Source organism: Balaenoptera physalus, assembly GCF_965194825.1.
Source record: "Balaenoptera physalus genome assembly, chromosome: 2".
NCBI lineage: Eukaryota > Metazoa > Chordata > Mammalia > Artiodactyla > Balaenopteridae > Balaenoptera > Balaenoptera physalus.
In genome coordinates, this window is record NC_138883.1 from 179,799,998 (window position 1) to 179,818,043 (window position 18,046).

At 44.4% G+C, this 18,046-nt stretch overlaps 1 protein-coding gene and 1 long non-coding RNA gene across 8 annotated transcripts in view; one reads left to right on the plus strand and one right to left on the minus strand.

Moving 5' to 3' along the window:
• The window catches only part of LOC309654643 (uncharacterized protein), a 60,772-nt gene extending 57,662 nt beyond the window's left edge, over positions 1–3,110 (minus strand). For all 7 annotated transcript variants that reach the window (XR_014260363.1, XR_014260364.1, XR_014260365.1 and 4 more), the window contains exon 1: positions 2,876–3,110. Coding sequence is in view for 3 of the 7 variants with exons in the window: in XM_082448982.1 (XP_082305108.1) it covers positions 2,876–3,088 (213 nt within the window). In the remaining 4 variants the exon portion in view is untranslated. The remainder of the gene's footprint in view (positions 1–2,875) is intronic.
• LOC309654648 overlaps positions 3,037–18,046 on the plus strand; it is a 48,799-nt gene continuing 33,789 nt past the window's right edge. Inside the window, exon 1 of the long non-coding RNA XR_014260375.1 lies at positions 3,037–3,131. This is a non-coding gene — a long non-coding RNA (uncharacterized lncRNA). The remainder of the gene's footprint in view (positions 3,132–18,046) is intronic.

Sequence of the window (18,046 nt, forward strand, 5' to 3'; positions counted from 1 at the left end):
AAAGAGAGGAGAGCCAAGGAGACAAAGATAAAGTGGAAAGGAATACATGTGGGCGGGTTTGGGAATGAGTCCTCTCTCACTTCCCTCTTCTTTGTCCCCCTCCCTCCTTGCTTTTCAGATGGCGGATGGACTGATTAGGATTATTATTAGGATTATATTATTATTTTGCAGTTTTTCTCTGACTCTGTGAAACTGAGCTCTACCAGAGCTGGACTTAGACTTGTAAATACTCTTCTAGAGAAGCCTTGCTAAGTGGAAGCTGCCTGTTCAGTTCACTTTTCTCCTCTGGTTACCACCGATGACCTCCAGACACCTCAGTTTTACATAATTCTCCAGCAAGTAAAGCCACCTCTCCATTGCCTCTGTTGGAAAGAATGTGATGCTTGACCTGCTCCCTGGCTGGTGTGTGAGCCTGACAACGTGCGAATCAGCCCAGCTCAGAAGAGGAACCACCGCATCAAAACTCCAGATACAGACCTCATGGTTTTATATCTTCTCCAGAAGATTTGAGTGCCTGGTGAATGTATTGCTAAACAGACGCGTTAGAAGTGAAGCTCTCTACCACTTCATTGAAACCGATCTTTTGCTATAAAAACAATGGATTTCCATCAAGCAAAATGTGAAAAAACACCATCTGACCTCAGGCCGTGTAAATAACTTCAACAAGCAAAAGCTAAACCATACTGAGCCCATCTAACAAGAACCATATATTGAGAAATCTAGCATGTGGGAGAACTTCAGCAGATTTTTGAAAATCCAGCAAAAATGGCAACTGAACAGCTCAGATACACCTGATTTCCAGTGTCTTATACATTCCGGAAGCAAAGAATGAAAGGCTTATGGAATGCAATGAAAATAACTTCACCTTGAACCAAGAGTTTAGAGAACCTGTGCCATCCCTTTTCTCCTACCATCCTGCTTCCTCAGTTCTCGAATTGAGATACCATTGTTAACAAGCCGGCCATCCCCTAAAAGATGAACACCACAGTTTTCTTTTCATTCATTCCCTGAAGAAACTGGAGGAGAAAAAATATATTCTTATCCTATTGGATAAAAATATTTCTTGATAAAATAAATGCTGAATTCTTAACAGGACATTGTACAACCAACACCAAAAGTATTCTTTATTCTGCAAAACTTTAAGCACAATTTCAGGTCAAAGAGTTAAGAAACAATTTCCAAAAAACAATTCGGAAACTATATCCATCTGTCTAAAAAGACCTCGTTTCCAAAACCCTGTTGTAAGCTTTTTGTTTCCCTGAAAATGTTTTTCTTCCCATCTCAACTTTTACCTAAAGCAAGGACCAAGATTTACTTACAGGAATAGCTCAGAAAATTTTTTTATCCCACAATCCTTTTTCTTCTTGATTTCTAAGCACTGCTACCCACAAAGCAGGATCTTTCTGTCTGTGATAATTACTGCGTGCAAAGATCTGATCCTTTTATGTGAAAATGTGTGTTTTTCAGATTAACATCAACTTTACATTCAATCAATTGTTCAAAGTTCGCAGGCTTTAAACAGTCATCTTCATCCTTTCATTGCTGCCATGGAGACGTAAGCACCTAGCATGCAACCCCATGTCTCCTAAAAGGGATATTTGCTCTTTGTATTTAAGAGGTACGTGGGGCACTGGGTGTCCTGAGAGTTTGGAAGCATCTGGTACATGGCACAGAGCACATTCCAGATGCTGGACTCTAGCGCGCTGTCCTCCGTCCAACTGGAGGATGGCAGTTGGCTAATGAGGACCTCATGTATCAGTCTAGCAGCTGGAACTTGAACTCTTGGTCCAGAGAAGTAGTGTTTTCTAACTGGCCGTAACTGAAGTCTCTCTATGATTCAGGGCAGTAAGTCCTTTTCTTGAAATGTACAAGTAATCAAGGCATGGAGGTGTTAAGAACAAGAGAGCAGCCCCAAATGGAGCCACTTATGCTAAACCCCACATCACCCCACTGAGACTTATTTACAGTGTTAGCCTGTCCCAGAAATGGAATGTGAAACCAGTCCAATCAGGATTCACCTGGTCAGCGCTAGGCCTGATCGACCCCTGCCATCCCCTAAAGGAAAGTGACCTTTCCACAACGAACCCACTTTTCTGCCTCCCTGTTTCCACTCCCTTCTCCTTTCATTTCACTTTGAATGTATTGATATTTGCAAAACAGAAACAGACTCACAGGCACAGAAAACACACTCGAGGTTACCAAAGGAGAAGGGAAGGGGGGAGGGACACATTAGCGGCATGGGGTTAAGAGACACAAACTACTATGTATAACTAGATAGGCAGCTAAGATATACTGTACAGCACAGGGAATTATACCCATTACCTCGTAATAACCTATTATGGAATATAATCTGCAAAAATACTGAATCACTGTGCTGTACACCGGAAACTAACACAATATTGTAAATCAGCTATACTTCGATTAAAAAAAAAAGTCTTTCATTTCTACCCGCTAGATTGGATGCCTCCCGATTCACTGAGTCAAGCCAGTAAGATCTTGAAAACTCACTCCGTTGAGTTCTGTTTTCCCTGAGAGGACAGGGTTGGGTCACCTCGGGGCTTCATTCACTTTGAGGTTGAGACAGCTAAAAAGAAGAACCACCGCACAGAAGCAGAGCCCTAAGAACGGGGTGAGGAACAACTGCTTTTCCCAGGTGAGAGCACGTAAAACCTCAAGCAGCTCTTAAACCTCTAGGCCGGACTTATCTTTGTTTCAGTGCGCTCGGCTCTGGGAAAGGTAAGAGGGTCAGAGGAACTGACCGAGCTTCCGACGGCTCCTGCCGCCACCATTTTCAGAAGCTGATTTAAATAAAGCGGAAACTCGCAGAAGTCTCCCTGGAAGTGCCCACAGAGTTTAAGGAGAAACAGAAACGTACCTGGCGGAGCCTGACTGGGTCTGACTTGTCTGCGGAACCCTCCTGAGAAGTGAGCGGCTCAGGCACGCAGTCTACCTGGGATGACGACCTCGCGTGCGGGCGCGTGTGTGCGGGCGCGTGCGCGGGCGCGGGCGTGTGTGCGGACGCGTGCGCGGTGAGGGGCAGCCACGACGCCGCGCTGGGCTGACCGAGGAGGACCGGCTTCACTCCCATGGCACACGCATCGCCGTCTGACGAGTAGAAGCGACAAAGGCAGGTAGGAGAGGACACGTTTGAGGTGCCCGTGTTGGGAACGTGAACAACTGGCGGGCGGGGGGGATGTGAGCGGGGACAGCAAATGCGGGTTGAAAAAAATCAGTGTATTTGGGGGAGGAGAACTTCTTAATACTTTTCAAAAACCCCACAAAACCCCAAGCGAAGAGAAAAACAGGTAAGAAAGAGGGAGAAAAGGGGGAAGTCCGCGAACTCAGGTGTAAAAAGCCTTGTGGCACTGAACCCCGCGGGGCCCGGCCGGGCGGCCCCCCAGCCCCACGCGGTTCCCCTTCTCTCGCCGTGTCCTCCGCATGGAGTCGAGCTGGTTCCCGGGGTAGCTCCGGGCTACGGGGGGAAACGCTCTCTGGCGCTTCGGGTCACCGCGCTGCCCGGGAGCCCCGGGCCTCCACCAGAGCAGCGCGCAGGCGCGCCCGTCGCGTCCCGAGGCTCTCCTTCGCAGCGCGGACGCGGGGCAGCGGGGCCCTGACGTTCCCCCCGCCCCGGCAGGTGCGTCCGTTCTCGCTCGTTGGCGGCCGCTCACCCACCCGCTTCCCGCCGCTCAGCCGCTGTGCCCGGGCGGCGGGAGGCGGCGGGCGCGGCACAGGAGCGCGGGCAGCGCGCGGGGCCGGCCCACAGGCACGTTCGGCAGCCCCGCGACGCCGCGCACACGGGGAAGAGGGAGGCGGGCCTCTGCAGGCGGCTCGGAGGGAGGCCGGTCCCGTGGGTCGCGCGGGCCGCGGCGAGGACCTGGGTTTGTCCCGAGTCCTGGGGCGTCACCGGCGGGCTTGCAGGGAGCAGGACGCCGCCGGCCTCAGCTGGCGCCTGAAGAGAATCGGTGCCCCGCCCATCGGGTTCGCGGGAACGTGTGATGAGAACAGGGACACCCCAGTTCGGGCAGCGACAGCTCACGACGTCGGGCTTCCTGCTCTGGTGAGCGGGGCTCTTCGGACGTCCCCCCGTGGCAGCCCCTCGCTTCGTCCGAAGGGATCCCTGGACAAGCCGGGCAGGAACCCTGAGGGCTGGAGCGGCCCTCCAGGAAGCCGGCAACTCGGCCCGGTGACAGGCTCCCCACCGCGGCTTGGCAGTAACACTTAGGACGGAGCACGTGGGGGGGAAGAGGGGGAAGGGTGGCCTCTCCAGTTCCCGCAAGGCCGGCTTTACTGATGTTGGCAAACGGAGTGACCTTACTCGGCAAGGAAGCTCATTTCAGCGCGGTGCACCCAGCCGGGCTGGCGGGCAGCCACAGCAAGTGTCCTAGACCAGCGGCCCCCAACCTCTTTGGCCCCAGGGACCGGTTTCGCGGAAGACGACTCTTACACGAACGGGCTGGGGACAGTTCGGGCGGGAACGGGAGCGCTGGCTCAGGGGGTCACGCGGGCGACGGGGGTGCTGACGGAGCTTCGCTCGCCTGCCCGCTGCTCACGTGCCGAACAGGCTGCAGACACACAGCCCTGCCTCTCAGGAAAGAAGAGCGCTCCACGCCCCGGGAGCGGGTGAGGGCGCCCCCCGGGAAAGCAGCCCGTGCACCGGAGGCTGAGACTCCGCTACGTGTTACGTGGATTTACCGTCCTGTTCCGTGACACGCCGAGGCCCTTTTCGAAATTTAGAGATCACCGCAAGCGAGGCTTCGATATGCAGCAAAAGTGGGAGCCAGCCTCCTGGGGCAGTGGCCGCCTCATGGAAGCTGCAGCCCGGAAGGTTCTCGGGTCATGAAAGGACCGGCTGCCTCTGGAGCTTTTAAGAGGAGACATATGGAAAGTCTGAAAAGAAATGTCTGCAGCTTCCAATAAAGGCGCGCTCTTCCGAGGGAATCCCATGCGCTCCCAGTTCCGTGGAGGGAGCCCCTGGTGACCAGAGTCCGTTCACAAGGGCGTCAGGAGGAGGTAGGTGGTCCTCTGGTCTTGAAGAATGAGTACGATTTGGGTGGGTGCTGTGCTCGGAAGTGTTTGTCTCCCCAAAATTCATATGTGGTAATGCTGACCCCCAAAGGGAATGGCATTGGGGGGCCGGCGGGCTTTGTGAGGTGCTTAAATCGTTAGGGTGGAGCCCTCGCGCGTGGAGTCAGCGCTCTTACACAGGAGGCGCCAGAGAGGTCGCTAGGCCGTTCCACCATGTGAGGACACAAGGAGAAGTCTGCAGCTGTGCTGCCGCCCTGATCTCGGCCTTCCAGCTCCCAGAGCTGCGAGAAACAAATTTCTATCGTTTAATCAGTTAACCAAAATGAAATTTAGAAATTATAATGTTTCAAAGTATTTTATCAACTAAGCTGTTTTGCTTTCCCCTAACAGTGTTCTGATTAAAAAAAAAAAAATCCAACCCTCTGACACGTTGACCTGACACGTTGATGCCACCCTCAGGGTGCCCCGCTTCCCAGTGTGAGAGGTGACACTCTAGGGCCATCAGTGCCGCCACTACCACCCCATGCCCCAAGAATCGGACCCACACACCAAAAAGGTGTAAATGGAAGTCGGGCCTGGGTGGGGAGGGAGGAAGGGAGGAGCTAAGAATCGTGCCCGGGTTCCAGAATATGCCTGATATTTTAGATGGCGCTCAAGTCCTTTACTGCACCCCTAACCCTCCAGGGCGAACCTCTGTTCTTCCTGCAACCCTTGGGACCTGGGCTGATTCCAAGTTCTACAGCTATTGCTCCACCCATTAGACCAATCTCTCTTCTTGCTTACTTTTGAAGAAATGCCATGAGCTGTGCATTCGCAGAAGAAAACCAAAAGGTCTTACATCATCCTGTGTTGGTTCAGATGTATTGCTCATGAAGTTCACGTCAGTTTTTCTGTTTTGCAAAATCACCATGCTCGCAGCCAAATCAGCCATCAGCTGTTATCTTTTTAAAATTTCAAATACTGAAGTTTTCTTGTTTTCCTGAAATGTCTTAAAAAGGTTATTTCCAGGCTGACACTCTGCTTGCCAGCTTTTATTTAGAAGCACATTTTTAACATACTCACTTCAATTCTCTAAAAGAGAAAAAGACCAAGAAAGTAAATAAATCAGTGGCCGAGGTTGCTACCCATCCATCAATCCCTGGGCCCTGATTAAGCCCAAGCCATGAAAACATAGCCTTTGAAGGCAGTGGCACCTGCCAGACCCTCTTTCAAAAGGGACCCTTGTTGCCCTTGAGAGTTTAGAATTGAAAGCTCTTCAAAGCCATCAGAATGTGAAAATTAATCTAAGTGCATCCACGTAGCACAGGAGTGTCAGAATTTATAATTAGGGGTCATAAATCTTTTTGCAATGGAGCAAAAATAAATAAGCATGTGAGAGCCAAATCGAAAGGCAGTGGGCGTTCACACACTCCAAGTGTCAGCTTTAATTTATTTCTCTGCTTGGAAAGGGGAGACTTTGAAAGCTGGCTGCCAGTATGGAGGGAACCTCCTCAACTCTTCTTCTGGCCCAGACAAAGGTTTGAAAGTTGAGGGGAGACATCCAAAGAATAACACAGGAAGCTTTTGACTTCTTACATTGAAAAAGAGCTCTTCGGAAGTTGAGGGGGGGTGGTTGGGGGAGAGAAAAGAGAAAGAGAAGAAACCTCTTCTCTAGGGATCTCTTTTGTGTAATTCAGAATACTCGGCATGTTAAAACCAAATACCAGGACTTCCCTGGTGGCGCAGTGGTTAAGAATCCACCTGCCAAGGGGGAACACAGGTTCGAGCCCTGGTCCAGGAAGATCCCACATGCCACGGAGCAACTAAGGCCCTGCACCACAACTACTGAGCCTGTGTTCTAGAGCCCGCGAGCCACAGCTGCTGAAGCCCACACGCTCTAGGGCCTGTGCTTCGCAACAGGAGAAGCCACCACAATGAGAACCCCACGCACCGCAACGAAGAGTAGCCCCCCGCTCGCCACAAGTAGAGAAAGCCTGCATGCAGCAATGGAGACCCAACGCAGCCAAAAATAAAAAAAAAAAAATTTATTAAAGAAAAAAAACCAAATACCAACAAACAAATGAAAAAGAAAAGTCTGATTTACAGTATGCTGTTGGATGCACCTAGAAGGGACTTTGGAAAGACATTCACAGACCATTTTAACTGTGTTGAGAACTCTGCTAGGACAACAGATATATGTATGTAAATATGTACATATGTATTCACACAGTGCAGAGGGCACATAATCATTTCCCTTGCGAATGGAAACGACGTCGTTACAGCATTAAAACTGGAGGGGATCGATAGTAATAGAATTTCCTGAGAGCTCCACGTGGAGAAAGGTCAAGGAAAAGAGCACCTGTGGAACCAATTACTTGTCATCAGACTCAGCGGCATGAAAATACACCCGTTCCCTCTCTTCTGCTGTCACTCACTTGAAGGCATCAAAACAGAAAGCTTCTTGTGAGCAAAGTAAAAGAGCCACTCCAGGAGGATTCCAGAAGTTCTCCAGGAAGATGTCTTGTGCAGCAACCTTTCGAGATTAGAACTATGCTAACAAGTTTATGAGCTGAGTCAACGTCACACATGAAGCTGCCAGACTCCTGGGTCACCCCTGAGCTTTCGTGTTTCAGTTTCCCTTGTCTATTAAATAAGAAGACGTTTCTGTCCTAGTGAATCATTTTTATGTGTACGATATAATGGATTAAGAGATTGAAAGCACTTCTAAAGTATGAAGTGCCTTAAACATACAAGAAATGTATTGCTCCCAGATTACTGGACAGAGAACACAGGGCAGAGAGCAGGTAGTCACCCACACGGGAGAGAAGGCTTTGCTAGCTTCTCGTGGTGGCCAGCGTGGGGTGGAAGTTGGTACGTGGGGCAAGGAAAGGTGACTCTGTGCTAGATTTGCATGCAGCCAGCTGGATTGGAAGGTGGGAGCTCACGGGCAGCGGTGGGCTTGCTTGATACCTCTCCATGTAGGAGACTCAGAGGAAGTCTGACTTGCTAAAATTGCAACCTCACATTCCAGACCTGTCTGTCTTCCATTGTCAAGAAGAGCTGAGGAGTTAACTAGCATTGGGAATTATTCTCTGGGGAGGAAAATACCTGATCTTATGCTAGACTTTGCATCATTTCAGGAGACAAAGCCCACCAATTTATCCAAGGCCTATGTAGAATGCCAGTGCCATAGAGAACAGGGCACCTGTAATGCTACTTGGCCGTGCTAAGTCATGGCTCCCATGAAGAGTCTCTCAAGGACCAAGGGTCAGTTGAAAGGACCCTCTTGAACTCTTCTGGCAAAGGAAGCGGGCATCTGCATGCAGTAACTAAGGGCTTAGGTTTTGGCCAGTCCCCTGACCCATTTCAACACCCTTCCCCTACATTCAGTCTGTCCCTAAACTTAACCAGCAGTTAACCAGCTTAACCAGTGGCCTTCTGCTTAAAAGTTTCATTTCATCTGAGAAGCCAGCACTTCAATATTTGTAAAATATTGTGGAATAAATAATCTGCTATTCCAGGAAGCATCAACTAATCCAGGGGCACAATAACATTAACAAATTCATCTTCTTTCTGCCGATGTCCTCCCCTTTAAGCTGGTCCCCGTGGTCACCTAATCTCACCAAGAAGAAAAAATCATTCCCTCTGTTCCGTAGGTTCATTTCTTATTGGTCTCCCTCACTCCCCCCGTACCCTTTATTTCTTACCACAAAACCCTAGGGGCATCAAGCAACAGACATTTAGTTCTGCTCAAGTTCTCTGGGTCCACTGGGCATCTTTGCTGATCCAGGCAGGCATGGCTGACTTCAGCTGGGCTCATGTGGTCAGTCGGCAGGTCAGCGGGGGCGGCTCGGAGGAGCCACCTCTGCCCCACATGGCCTCTCGTCCGTCCTCCACCCAGCTAGCCTGTTTGGTTCGTACGGCTGCTGGGCAGGAGCACACAAAGCCTCTTTAGGCTTTAGGCTGGTACCTTATTCTTCTAGAGCATTCTGTTGGCTAAAACAAATCACAGAAGTTGGCCCAGATTCCAGAGGTGCAGAAACAGGCTCCGTGTCGTGGTGGGAGGAGGTCACTTCTAAGTCATACTGCGAAGTGTGTGGATCCAGGGAGTGCTGGAGAGTTGGGACTGTTTTTATCGTCAGCTTTACCTTAAATAGATGGGACACATAAGCCTTATGTTCCACATTAGAAGAGAATGATAACTATTGCTGTGCTTTTGCACAGATGTTTGTCCTGTCTAAATTCAAAGGTAATAATTTATTGGGTATGGAAGTCTCCAACAGCAAGTCCCCAAAGGAAAATTGCTATATTTTTTTTATGAGGGGATTTTTCTGAGGGAGTTTAGCCTCCTAGTGACTAAAAATCCTTTCATTAACTGGGACAGGTTGTAGAAGAGAAGAAGAAAAAAACCTTAATTTCAGATTTAAAGTTTGGGGCCTTTTTTTAATCCTTTAGCCTTAAAGAAAAGCAACTTTACCAAAAGAGAGTGGACTTCCCACAATGTCTGTTAACAGTGGAGGGTAAGATTTCGAGCGTCTTGGTTGATGTAAGCCTGTCTGTTCAGACTTCTGACAGCTTCCTGATAACACAGACCCGGTGGGTTTTCATATACGCATCCACACTGTGAATGTGCGTATATATCTCTTAGGTGTCTGGATCCAATTTGACAGCCTTTTGGATTTCATGTAGCATAACTGTCTACTCACTGACGTAATAATTTTAGAAGATTGGAGAGCCAGGGTTGAAAATGGTCTTGCCAAAGCCAAGGGAAATCTGGTCTGGAGAGAGGGCTTCCTGCGGTCCCTTTTGCAGGGAGACCTGCCTGAAACAGAGTTTGAGGTCACTTCCCACTTCCTTTTATTGGAATGGGCTAGCCCTATGGTAAAGAGAATGTCGGTCACTCTGTATCCAGTCCCTTTGCCATGTGACCTTTTGTTTTTCCTTCTAAGTGGAATGTTCTTCCCTTGACTTTGGGCTCTGCTATGTCGCTTGCTTTGTCCAACAGGCTATTAGCAACATGATGCAAGCAGAAGCTTGCTTTCTTGAGCCTCTATCATGAGAAGAACATGCCTTGGGTAACTGAACAGTCCCAGGAAAACGAGAAACACCTAGAAGATGCTTGAACTGCTGAAATCATCCAAGCTGCCCCATTTGGCCTGAATTTGAAGCCTGCCTGCACCAGCTGACCAGCAGATACATGATCCAGAATAAAAGTTTATTTTTTTATGCCACCACGTTTTGGGATGGCATGTTATGTGGCATTGTTTTGCAATAGCTGACTGATATTAGTCCCCATGGAAAGTAGAACAGGTTATAAATTACAAGTGGAAACCTGACATTTGGTGTGTAATACAGGGTATTTACAGCTGCAAATTGTATTTTATCAATGTGACTTGATTGGTCCTCACTGACATTCAGTTGGCACCCAAGATTCCCTCGGTAACTGAGATACCAAATGGATAAACTGGATAAAAGAAAATTAGATATTTCATTTTTTCCCCATTTTTTACTACAGAATTACCGTACCCCAAAGAGAGTAATGAGCCGTTATACAACCATCGCCCAGCTTCAACAATTATCAGCATTTTACAAAATTTGTTGCTGCTACCCTACCCATTTTTTTCTTGAAAATTAGCTCTTTTCAATTCCAGAACCACTAGAATTTAATTGGGTGAGTCCCTAGAGTCACTTAAAGTAGAAAAGATTCTCTCTTAGGATCGCTTGGATTCTTAAATTTGAGTTCAGGAGCTACTTATGTCTTCAGAAATTTATGCAAAAGTTTGTGTATATAAATGTTTCTGGGGAGGATGTCTCTGGTTTCCATCAGATTCAAAAGATAAGATCTGCTTTTCTGCACAAATATCAGCCATTTTTGCCTGTTCTCACCCAACCCTGCCAGATGCCAGCATCTCGCACCCTCTGCAGGCAGAAGGTAAAGCATCAAATCACCTCAGCCCCAAGAGAATGGCTCCCTCCCTAGATGGGCAGAATCATTGATTGGCTTATGCAGGCACAGAACTAAGGCAAAGTGTCAGCTTTAATTTTAGTAGCACCAGAAGTCACAATCCTTTAAATATCAGGAAGAACAACTCTGCCTTTCAGTGGAAATGTCTTGGGTGGCTTAAGGGCTCATCTAAATCTCAGCTGTCTAACAATTTCGGATGCGGCTGCCAGCAGCCTCCTCAGTGGAGAGGAAGCACCTCCGGGCAGGTAGACCGAGCCCAGTGCTGTGGTTCTTGCAGTTTGGAGAACATACAAATCACCTGGAAGACTTTAAAATACAGGTTTTAGAAAACCTGGATTTTTAAAAAAACCCTCTAAATTCTCTACCAGCCTAGAAATCTGTGATTTCCAAGATTTCCAATTTCCTTTAGGGCCTGTGCACCTCTACTATTTTGTAAGTGCAACTGCTGTTGCACTGGGCTGATCCTAAAGGTTTAGGCTCTGCAGGAATTCTCATCAACCCAAACTAGGGAGAGCAGGCCAGGGACAGGGACCACCAAAAGTTATTCATGCTTCACAGGTGGCAGTGGCAGGCATGGGACATAGAGTCAAGCACTACTTGAATTTCTAAACCAGTTCTTCCCAGGAGAAATATCACAAAAGCAATGGGAGCTCCAGAAATTATCTTCACGTACAGAAGGGAACAAGAGCATAATGAGGAGTACAGCGCTCCAAGGGACAGTGATACTTGGTCCTCCCCCTCCGTGTTCAACATCAAGGCCACTGGTGCAATGTGGGTTCCATTAATGGCTCAAAGACAATATTTCACAGAGTTATACGTTCAAGATGTTATTGAAAAACCAATGTTGTGCTTTTTATCCCCACCTACCCTCTCCCCCAGGGTTTTCTTAAATCATTAAAAAAAAAACACATTTTTTAACGTGGTTCCACCCAAGTGGTCATATTTCTAAGGATCTGGGGCAATGCATACCAGGGCCAATGAAACCCAAAATGGTTTGGTAGAAGGATGATGCCATTTCCTCTGCCTCTTGGGGCTACGGGGGGGAGAGCTGTGAACCCATTAAGTACATAAGCAGGATCGTGTGGGTGGCCCCAGAGAGAGACACCTGTTTTGCTACTAAATCCAGGATCACAAACACAGTTTTTCCTTAATACTATCCTATCTGAGGCTCCGCCAGCACTGCAAGGCCAAGGAAATTTCTAGAGAAATTTAGAGCAAGATCTCACAAGGTCTTAAAGGCGTAATCTTGGGAAAGAGCTACTGCATTAAAAGAAAAAGTCCATGGACTTTCTTTTTCACAGATGCAGACTATTCCATGTATGGCTACACTGTTTACTGGTGACATTCAAGTTGTTTCCAGTCTCCTTTCTTATTGTAAACAAGGCAGCAATAGATAAGTAAATATATGCTAATATAAATTAAAATGCTGCTTTGATTTCCAGAGGATGGATTCCTACAATAACTGTGAATGGGTTAAGAGTGTTTATAAGCATGGACATTTGGTATTTTAATAAATATTGTTATGTTATTTTCAAAAATTACAATAACAAGTCTTCCACCAGGAGTAAAGGGCCTGTTTTCCCACATGTCTGTGACTTTTTAATTTTTAGGTAGTCAATTCTTCATGGATTCTGGCTTATGCCACCCAAAGTTATAAAATAGGTGTCTTAAATTTTCTTTTAAAATATTTACTGTTAAAAAGATCAAAAACCTTAACCCATCCATCTTAAATTCATTTTTGTGTGTATGATGTGAGGTTTGGGTCTTGGTTTATTTCTTCTGATATGTAAAGCCAATCACGACAATGCTGTCTGTAAACATCACACTAGCCTCCGGTGAGCCAGGATGCCATGGGGTCATATATTAAATCCCATGGATCTGTTTCTAAACTCTCTTTTTAAAATTCCTGTGCCTATGCTACACTGTTTTGTTTACAATACTTTCATAGTAAAATTTAATAGTTTCTTATTTTTTCTAAAGATTTTGGGGCAACTTTAGCATATTGATTTTTACACAAAAACTTTGTCTATTAAAAAACTGCCTACTGAAATTCTGATTGAAATTACATGTTATGTGATTAAGTCTTCCCATCCAGAAATATCTGAGATTAAGATCTTTCCATTTATTCAGATCTTGTCTAATGCCCTCTAATACTGTTTTATAATTGTCTTCATTTGGGTTATTAGTCCACAATTAGGACTATGCTGCTAATATGAATGAAATTTTGCCATGCAGGCAATAATAATCCTCCTTATTCACAGATTCCATATTTGCAAACTCACCTACTCACTAAAATGTATTAGTAATCTTAAATCAATATGGACGTGCTTTCTCCGTCATTCACAGACATATGCAAAGAGGCAAAAAATTTGAGTCACCTGACGCTCAAGTTCCCAGCTGATGTTGAACAAAGCAACACTTTGTAAACAAGTGTCCTTGTCATGGTATATTTAGTGCCATGCTTTTGTATTTTTGTGCTTTTTGTTGGTGGTTTTGCTGTTTAAAATGGTACCTAAGCATAGTGCTGAAGTGTCATCCAATGTGCCAAGGTGCAAAAAGGCCGTGATGTGCCTTAAAGAGAAAATCTGTGTATTAGAAAAGCTTCATTCAGGCATGAGTTATAAGCATGAGTTGGTTGTGAGTTCAGTGTGAATGAATCAACGGTATATATATATATATATATTTTTTTTTTTTTAGTATAAGTAGGTTGCAAATATTCCATGGGATGCCCTAAAATATATTTCATTGTTTATCTGAAATGCAAATTGAAGTGGGCATCCTGTATCTTTTTTAATTAATTAATTAATTAATTAATTTATGGCTGTGTTGGGTCTTTGTTTCTGTGCGAGGGCTTTTTCTCTAGTTGTGGCAAGTGGGGGCCACTCTTCATCACGGTGCGCGGGCCTCTCACTATCGTGGCCTCTCTTGTTGCGGAGCACAGGCTCCAGACGCGCAGGCTCAGTAGTTGTGGCTCACGGGCTTTGTTGCTCCGCGGCATGTGGGATCTTCCCAGACCAGGGCTCGAACCCGTGTCTCCTGCATTAGCAGGCAGATTCTCAACCACTGCGCCACCAGGGAAGCCCCTCAACGGTATATATTAAACAAGGTTTCTCTAAACATAAACACACATAAAACAAGGTTATGCACCGATCAGTTGACAAAATGTTATGATCAGAGGCTCACAGGAACCTGACCATGTATTTCCCCTAGGAGTTCAGTATTAACTAATTCAGTGTTATGGCAGTTTTATAGAAAATAACAAGAACTGGCTGTATGTCTTTACTTGTTATCCTTATATCAGATTTTGATATTAAGATAAAGCCAGGTTCATTCAATTAATTAGCAAGCTTTGCATCCTTTAATATGGTCTAGAATAGTTGAAATATATAAATTCTTTTCTTTAGGGCAATCTGTATTCAAGGCTGAATACTCACTCCCTCTTCTATTTTCCAACCCAATTACACCCACCCATATTGTCAGAGGTTCTTCAATGATATGGAGATAATCTATTATGTGTTTGTATTAAATACCTTATTATTTTAGTTAAATAGTAAATTTCCAATAACATAGTGTTGCTTCAAATTTGAATATAAACCCCATCCCATTATGAATTTCCTTCTGAGAAATTAAAATTTGAAGATTAAATCCTAAAGAGATCAAAATCCAAAATTCTTGTTACAGCCCAAAAGAAAATATCCAAAAGTTTTTGCCCTTGTGTGTTAAAAGTCCAGAGAAATAGAAGTTTAACATTCTTCTTCCTCCCTAATGTCTGATTTTGCTGTCACTAGACGGTCCTCAGCGCTTGGGTAGAGTGAGTGTTGGTCAGCAGCTGCAGATTGGGATGTCCTCTGGAAGGTGTGGTTCCCCTCGAACCACAGGTTGAACTAGCCTCTCATATACCCTAACTTTATTATTTATTTATTTATTTATTTATTTATTTATTCATTCATTCATTCATTCATTCAAAAACCCATCTACATTTATTTCACATCAATTTCAATGATCATTTGTGAAATCTATAAAATATCCTTTCTGCCTTTCCTTCTTTTTTTAATGGAGGTAAAATTGGTATATAAGTTTCAGGTGTGCAAGATTATCATTCAACATCTATGTTCATTACAAAGTGATCATCCCCCAAAGTTTAGTTACTATCCATCACCATACACTTGACCCTCTTCATCCATTTCAACCACCCCCAGCTCCCCTCCCCTCTGGTAACCACCAATCTGTTCTCTATGTCTATGAGTTCATTTCCATATCTCGAGTGTTGTAAATAACACTGCTGAGAACATTGAGGTGCATCTATCTTTTCAAATTAGTGTTCTTGTATTCTTAAGATGAATACCCAGAAGTGGAATAGCTGAATTGTGTGGTAGTTCTATTCTTAACTTCTTGAGGAATCTCCATATTGTTTTCCAAAGTGGCTGCACCAATTTACATTCCCACCAACAGTGTATGAGGGTACAATTTTCTTCACACCCTGCCTTTAAAAAGCCCAACGTGTTCAAAGAAAGGTAAGAATATCACAACATTGGCTTTATTTTCTTTAATTAATTTTTATTGGAGTATAATTGCTTTACATTGTTAGTTCCTGCTGTGCAGCAAAGTGAATCAGTTATACATATACATATATGCACTCTTTTTTAGATTTCCTTCCCAGTTAGATCACCACAGAGCACTGAGTAGAGTTCCCTGTGCTATACAGTAGGTTCTCATTAGTTATCTATTTTGTACATAGTATCAATAGTGTATATGTGTCAATCCCAATCTCCCACTTCATCCCAACACCCCCCCACTTCCCCCTTTGGCAACCATAACTTTGTTCTTTACATCTGTAGCTATATTTCTGTTTTGCAAATAAGTTCATCTACACCATTTTTCTAGATTCCATATATAAGCAATATTATACAGTATTTGTATTTCTCTGTCTTATTTCACCCTGTATGACAATCTCTAGGTCCATCCACATCTCTGCAAATGGCACTATTTCGTTCCTTCTCATGGCTGAGTAATATTCCATCGTATATATGTACCACATCTTCTTTATCCATTCCTCTGCTGATGGACACTTAGGTTGCTTCCATATCCTGGCTATTGTAAATAGTGCTACAGTGAACACTGGGATGCATGCATCCTTTCAGATTCTGGTTTTCTCCAGGTATGTGCCCAACAGTGGAATTGCTGGGTCATATGGTAGCTCTATTTTTGGTTTTTGAAGGAACCTCCGTACTGTTCTCCACAGTGGCTGTATCAATTTACATTCCCACCAACAGTGTAGGAGGGTTCCTTTTCCTTCATGCCCTCTCCAGCATTTATTGTTTGTAGATTTTTTTATGATGGCCATTCTGGTGTGAGGTTATATCTCATTTTAGTTTTGATTTACATTTCTCTAATAATTAGTGATGTTGAGCAGCTTTTCATGTGTTTGTTGGCCATCTGTATGTCTTCTTTGGAGAAATCTCTATCTAGGTCTTCCAGCCATTTTTGGATTGGGTTGTTTGGTTTTTTGATATTGAGCTGCATGAGCTGTTTGTGTATTTTGGAAATTAGTCCCTTGTCAGTTGCTCATTTGCAAATATTTTCTCCCATTCTGAGGGTTGTCTTTTCATCTTGTTTATGATTTCTTTTGCTATGCAAAAGTTATGTCCCATTTGTTTATTTTTGTTTTTATTTTCATCACTCTAGGAGGTGGGTCATAAAAGATCTTGCTGTGATTTATGTCAGTGTTCTGCCTGTATTTTCTTCTAAGAGTTTTATAGTATCCGGCCTTACATTTAGGTCTTTAATCCATTTTGAGTTTATTTCTGTGTATGGTGTTAGGGAATGTTCTAATTTCATTCTTTTACATGTAGCTGTCCAGTTTTCCCAGCACCACTTATTGAAGAGGCTGTCTTTTCTCCATTGTATGTTCTTGCCTCTGTTGTCATAGATTAGGTGACCATATGTGCATGGGTTTATCTCTGGGCTTTCTATCCTGTTCCATTGATCTATATTTCTATTTTTGTGCCAGTACCATACTTTCTTGATTACTGTAGCTTTGAAGTATAGTCTGAAGTCAGGGAGCTGATTCCTCCAGCTCCATTTTTTTTTTTTCTCAAGATTGCTTTTGCGGGACTTCCCTGGCAGTCCAGTGATTAAGACTGTACGCTTCCACTGCAGGGGGCATGGGTTCAATCCCTGGTTGGGAAACTAAGATCCTGCATGGAATGCGGTGTGGCCTAAACATAAAATCAAAAAAAGATTTAAGAAAAAATCTAGAAAAAAAATATTGCTTTTGCTATTCAGGGTCTTTTGTATTTCCACACAAAATGTAAAATTTTTTGTTCTAGTTCTATGAAAAATGCCATTGGTAATTTGGTAGGGATTGCACTGAATCTGTAGATTGTTTTGGGTAGTAGATTCATTTTCAGAGTACTGATTCTTCCAATCCAAGAACATGGTATATATCTCTCCACCTGTTTGTGTCATCTTTGATTTCTTTCATCAGTATCTTATAGTTTTCTGAGTATAGGTCTTTTGCCTCCTTAGGTAGGTTTATTCCTAGGTAATTTATTCTTTCTGATGCAATGGTAAATGGGCTTGTTTCCTTAATCTCTCTTTCTGATCTTTTGTTGTTAATGTATAGAAATGCAAGAGATTTCTGTGTATTAATTTTGTATCCTGCAACTTTACAGATTTATTGATGAGCTCTAGTAATTTTCTGGTAGCATCTTTAGGATGTTCTATGTATAGTATCATGTCATCTGCAAACAGTGACAGTTTTACTTCTTCTTTTGCAATTTGGATTCCTTTTATTTCTTTTTCTTCTCTGATAGCTGTGGCTAGGACTTCCAATACTATGTTGAATAATAGTGGTGAGAGTGGACATCCTTGTCTTCTTCCTGATCTTAGAGGAAATTCAGTTTTTCACCATTGAGAATGATGTTTGCTGTGGGTTTGTCATATATGGCCTTTATTATGTTGAGTTAGAGTCCCTCTAAGTTCACTTTCTAGAGTGGTTTTATCATAAATGGGTGTTGAAATTCATCAAAAGCTTTTTCTGCATCTACTGAGATGATCACATGGTTTCTATTCTTC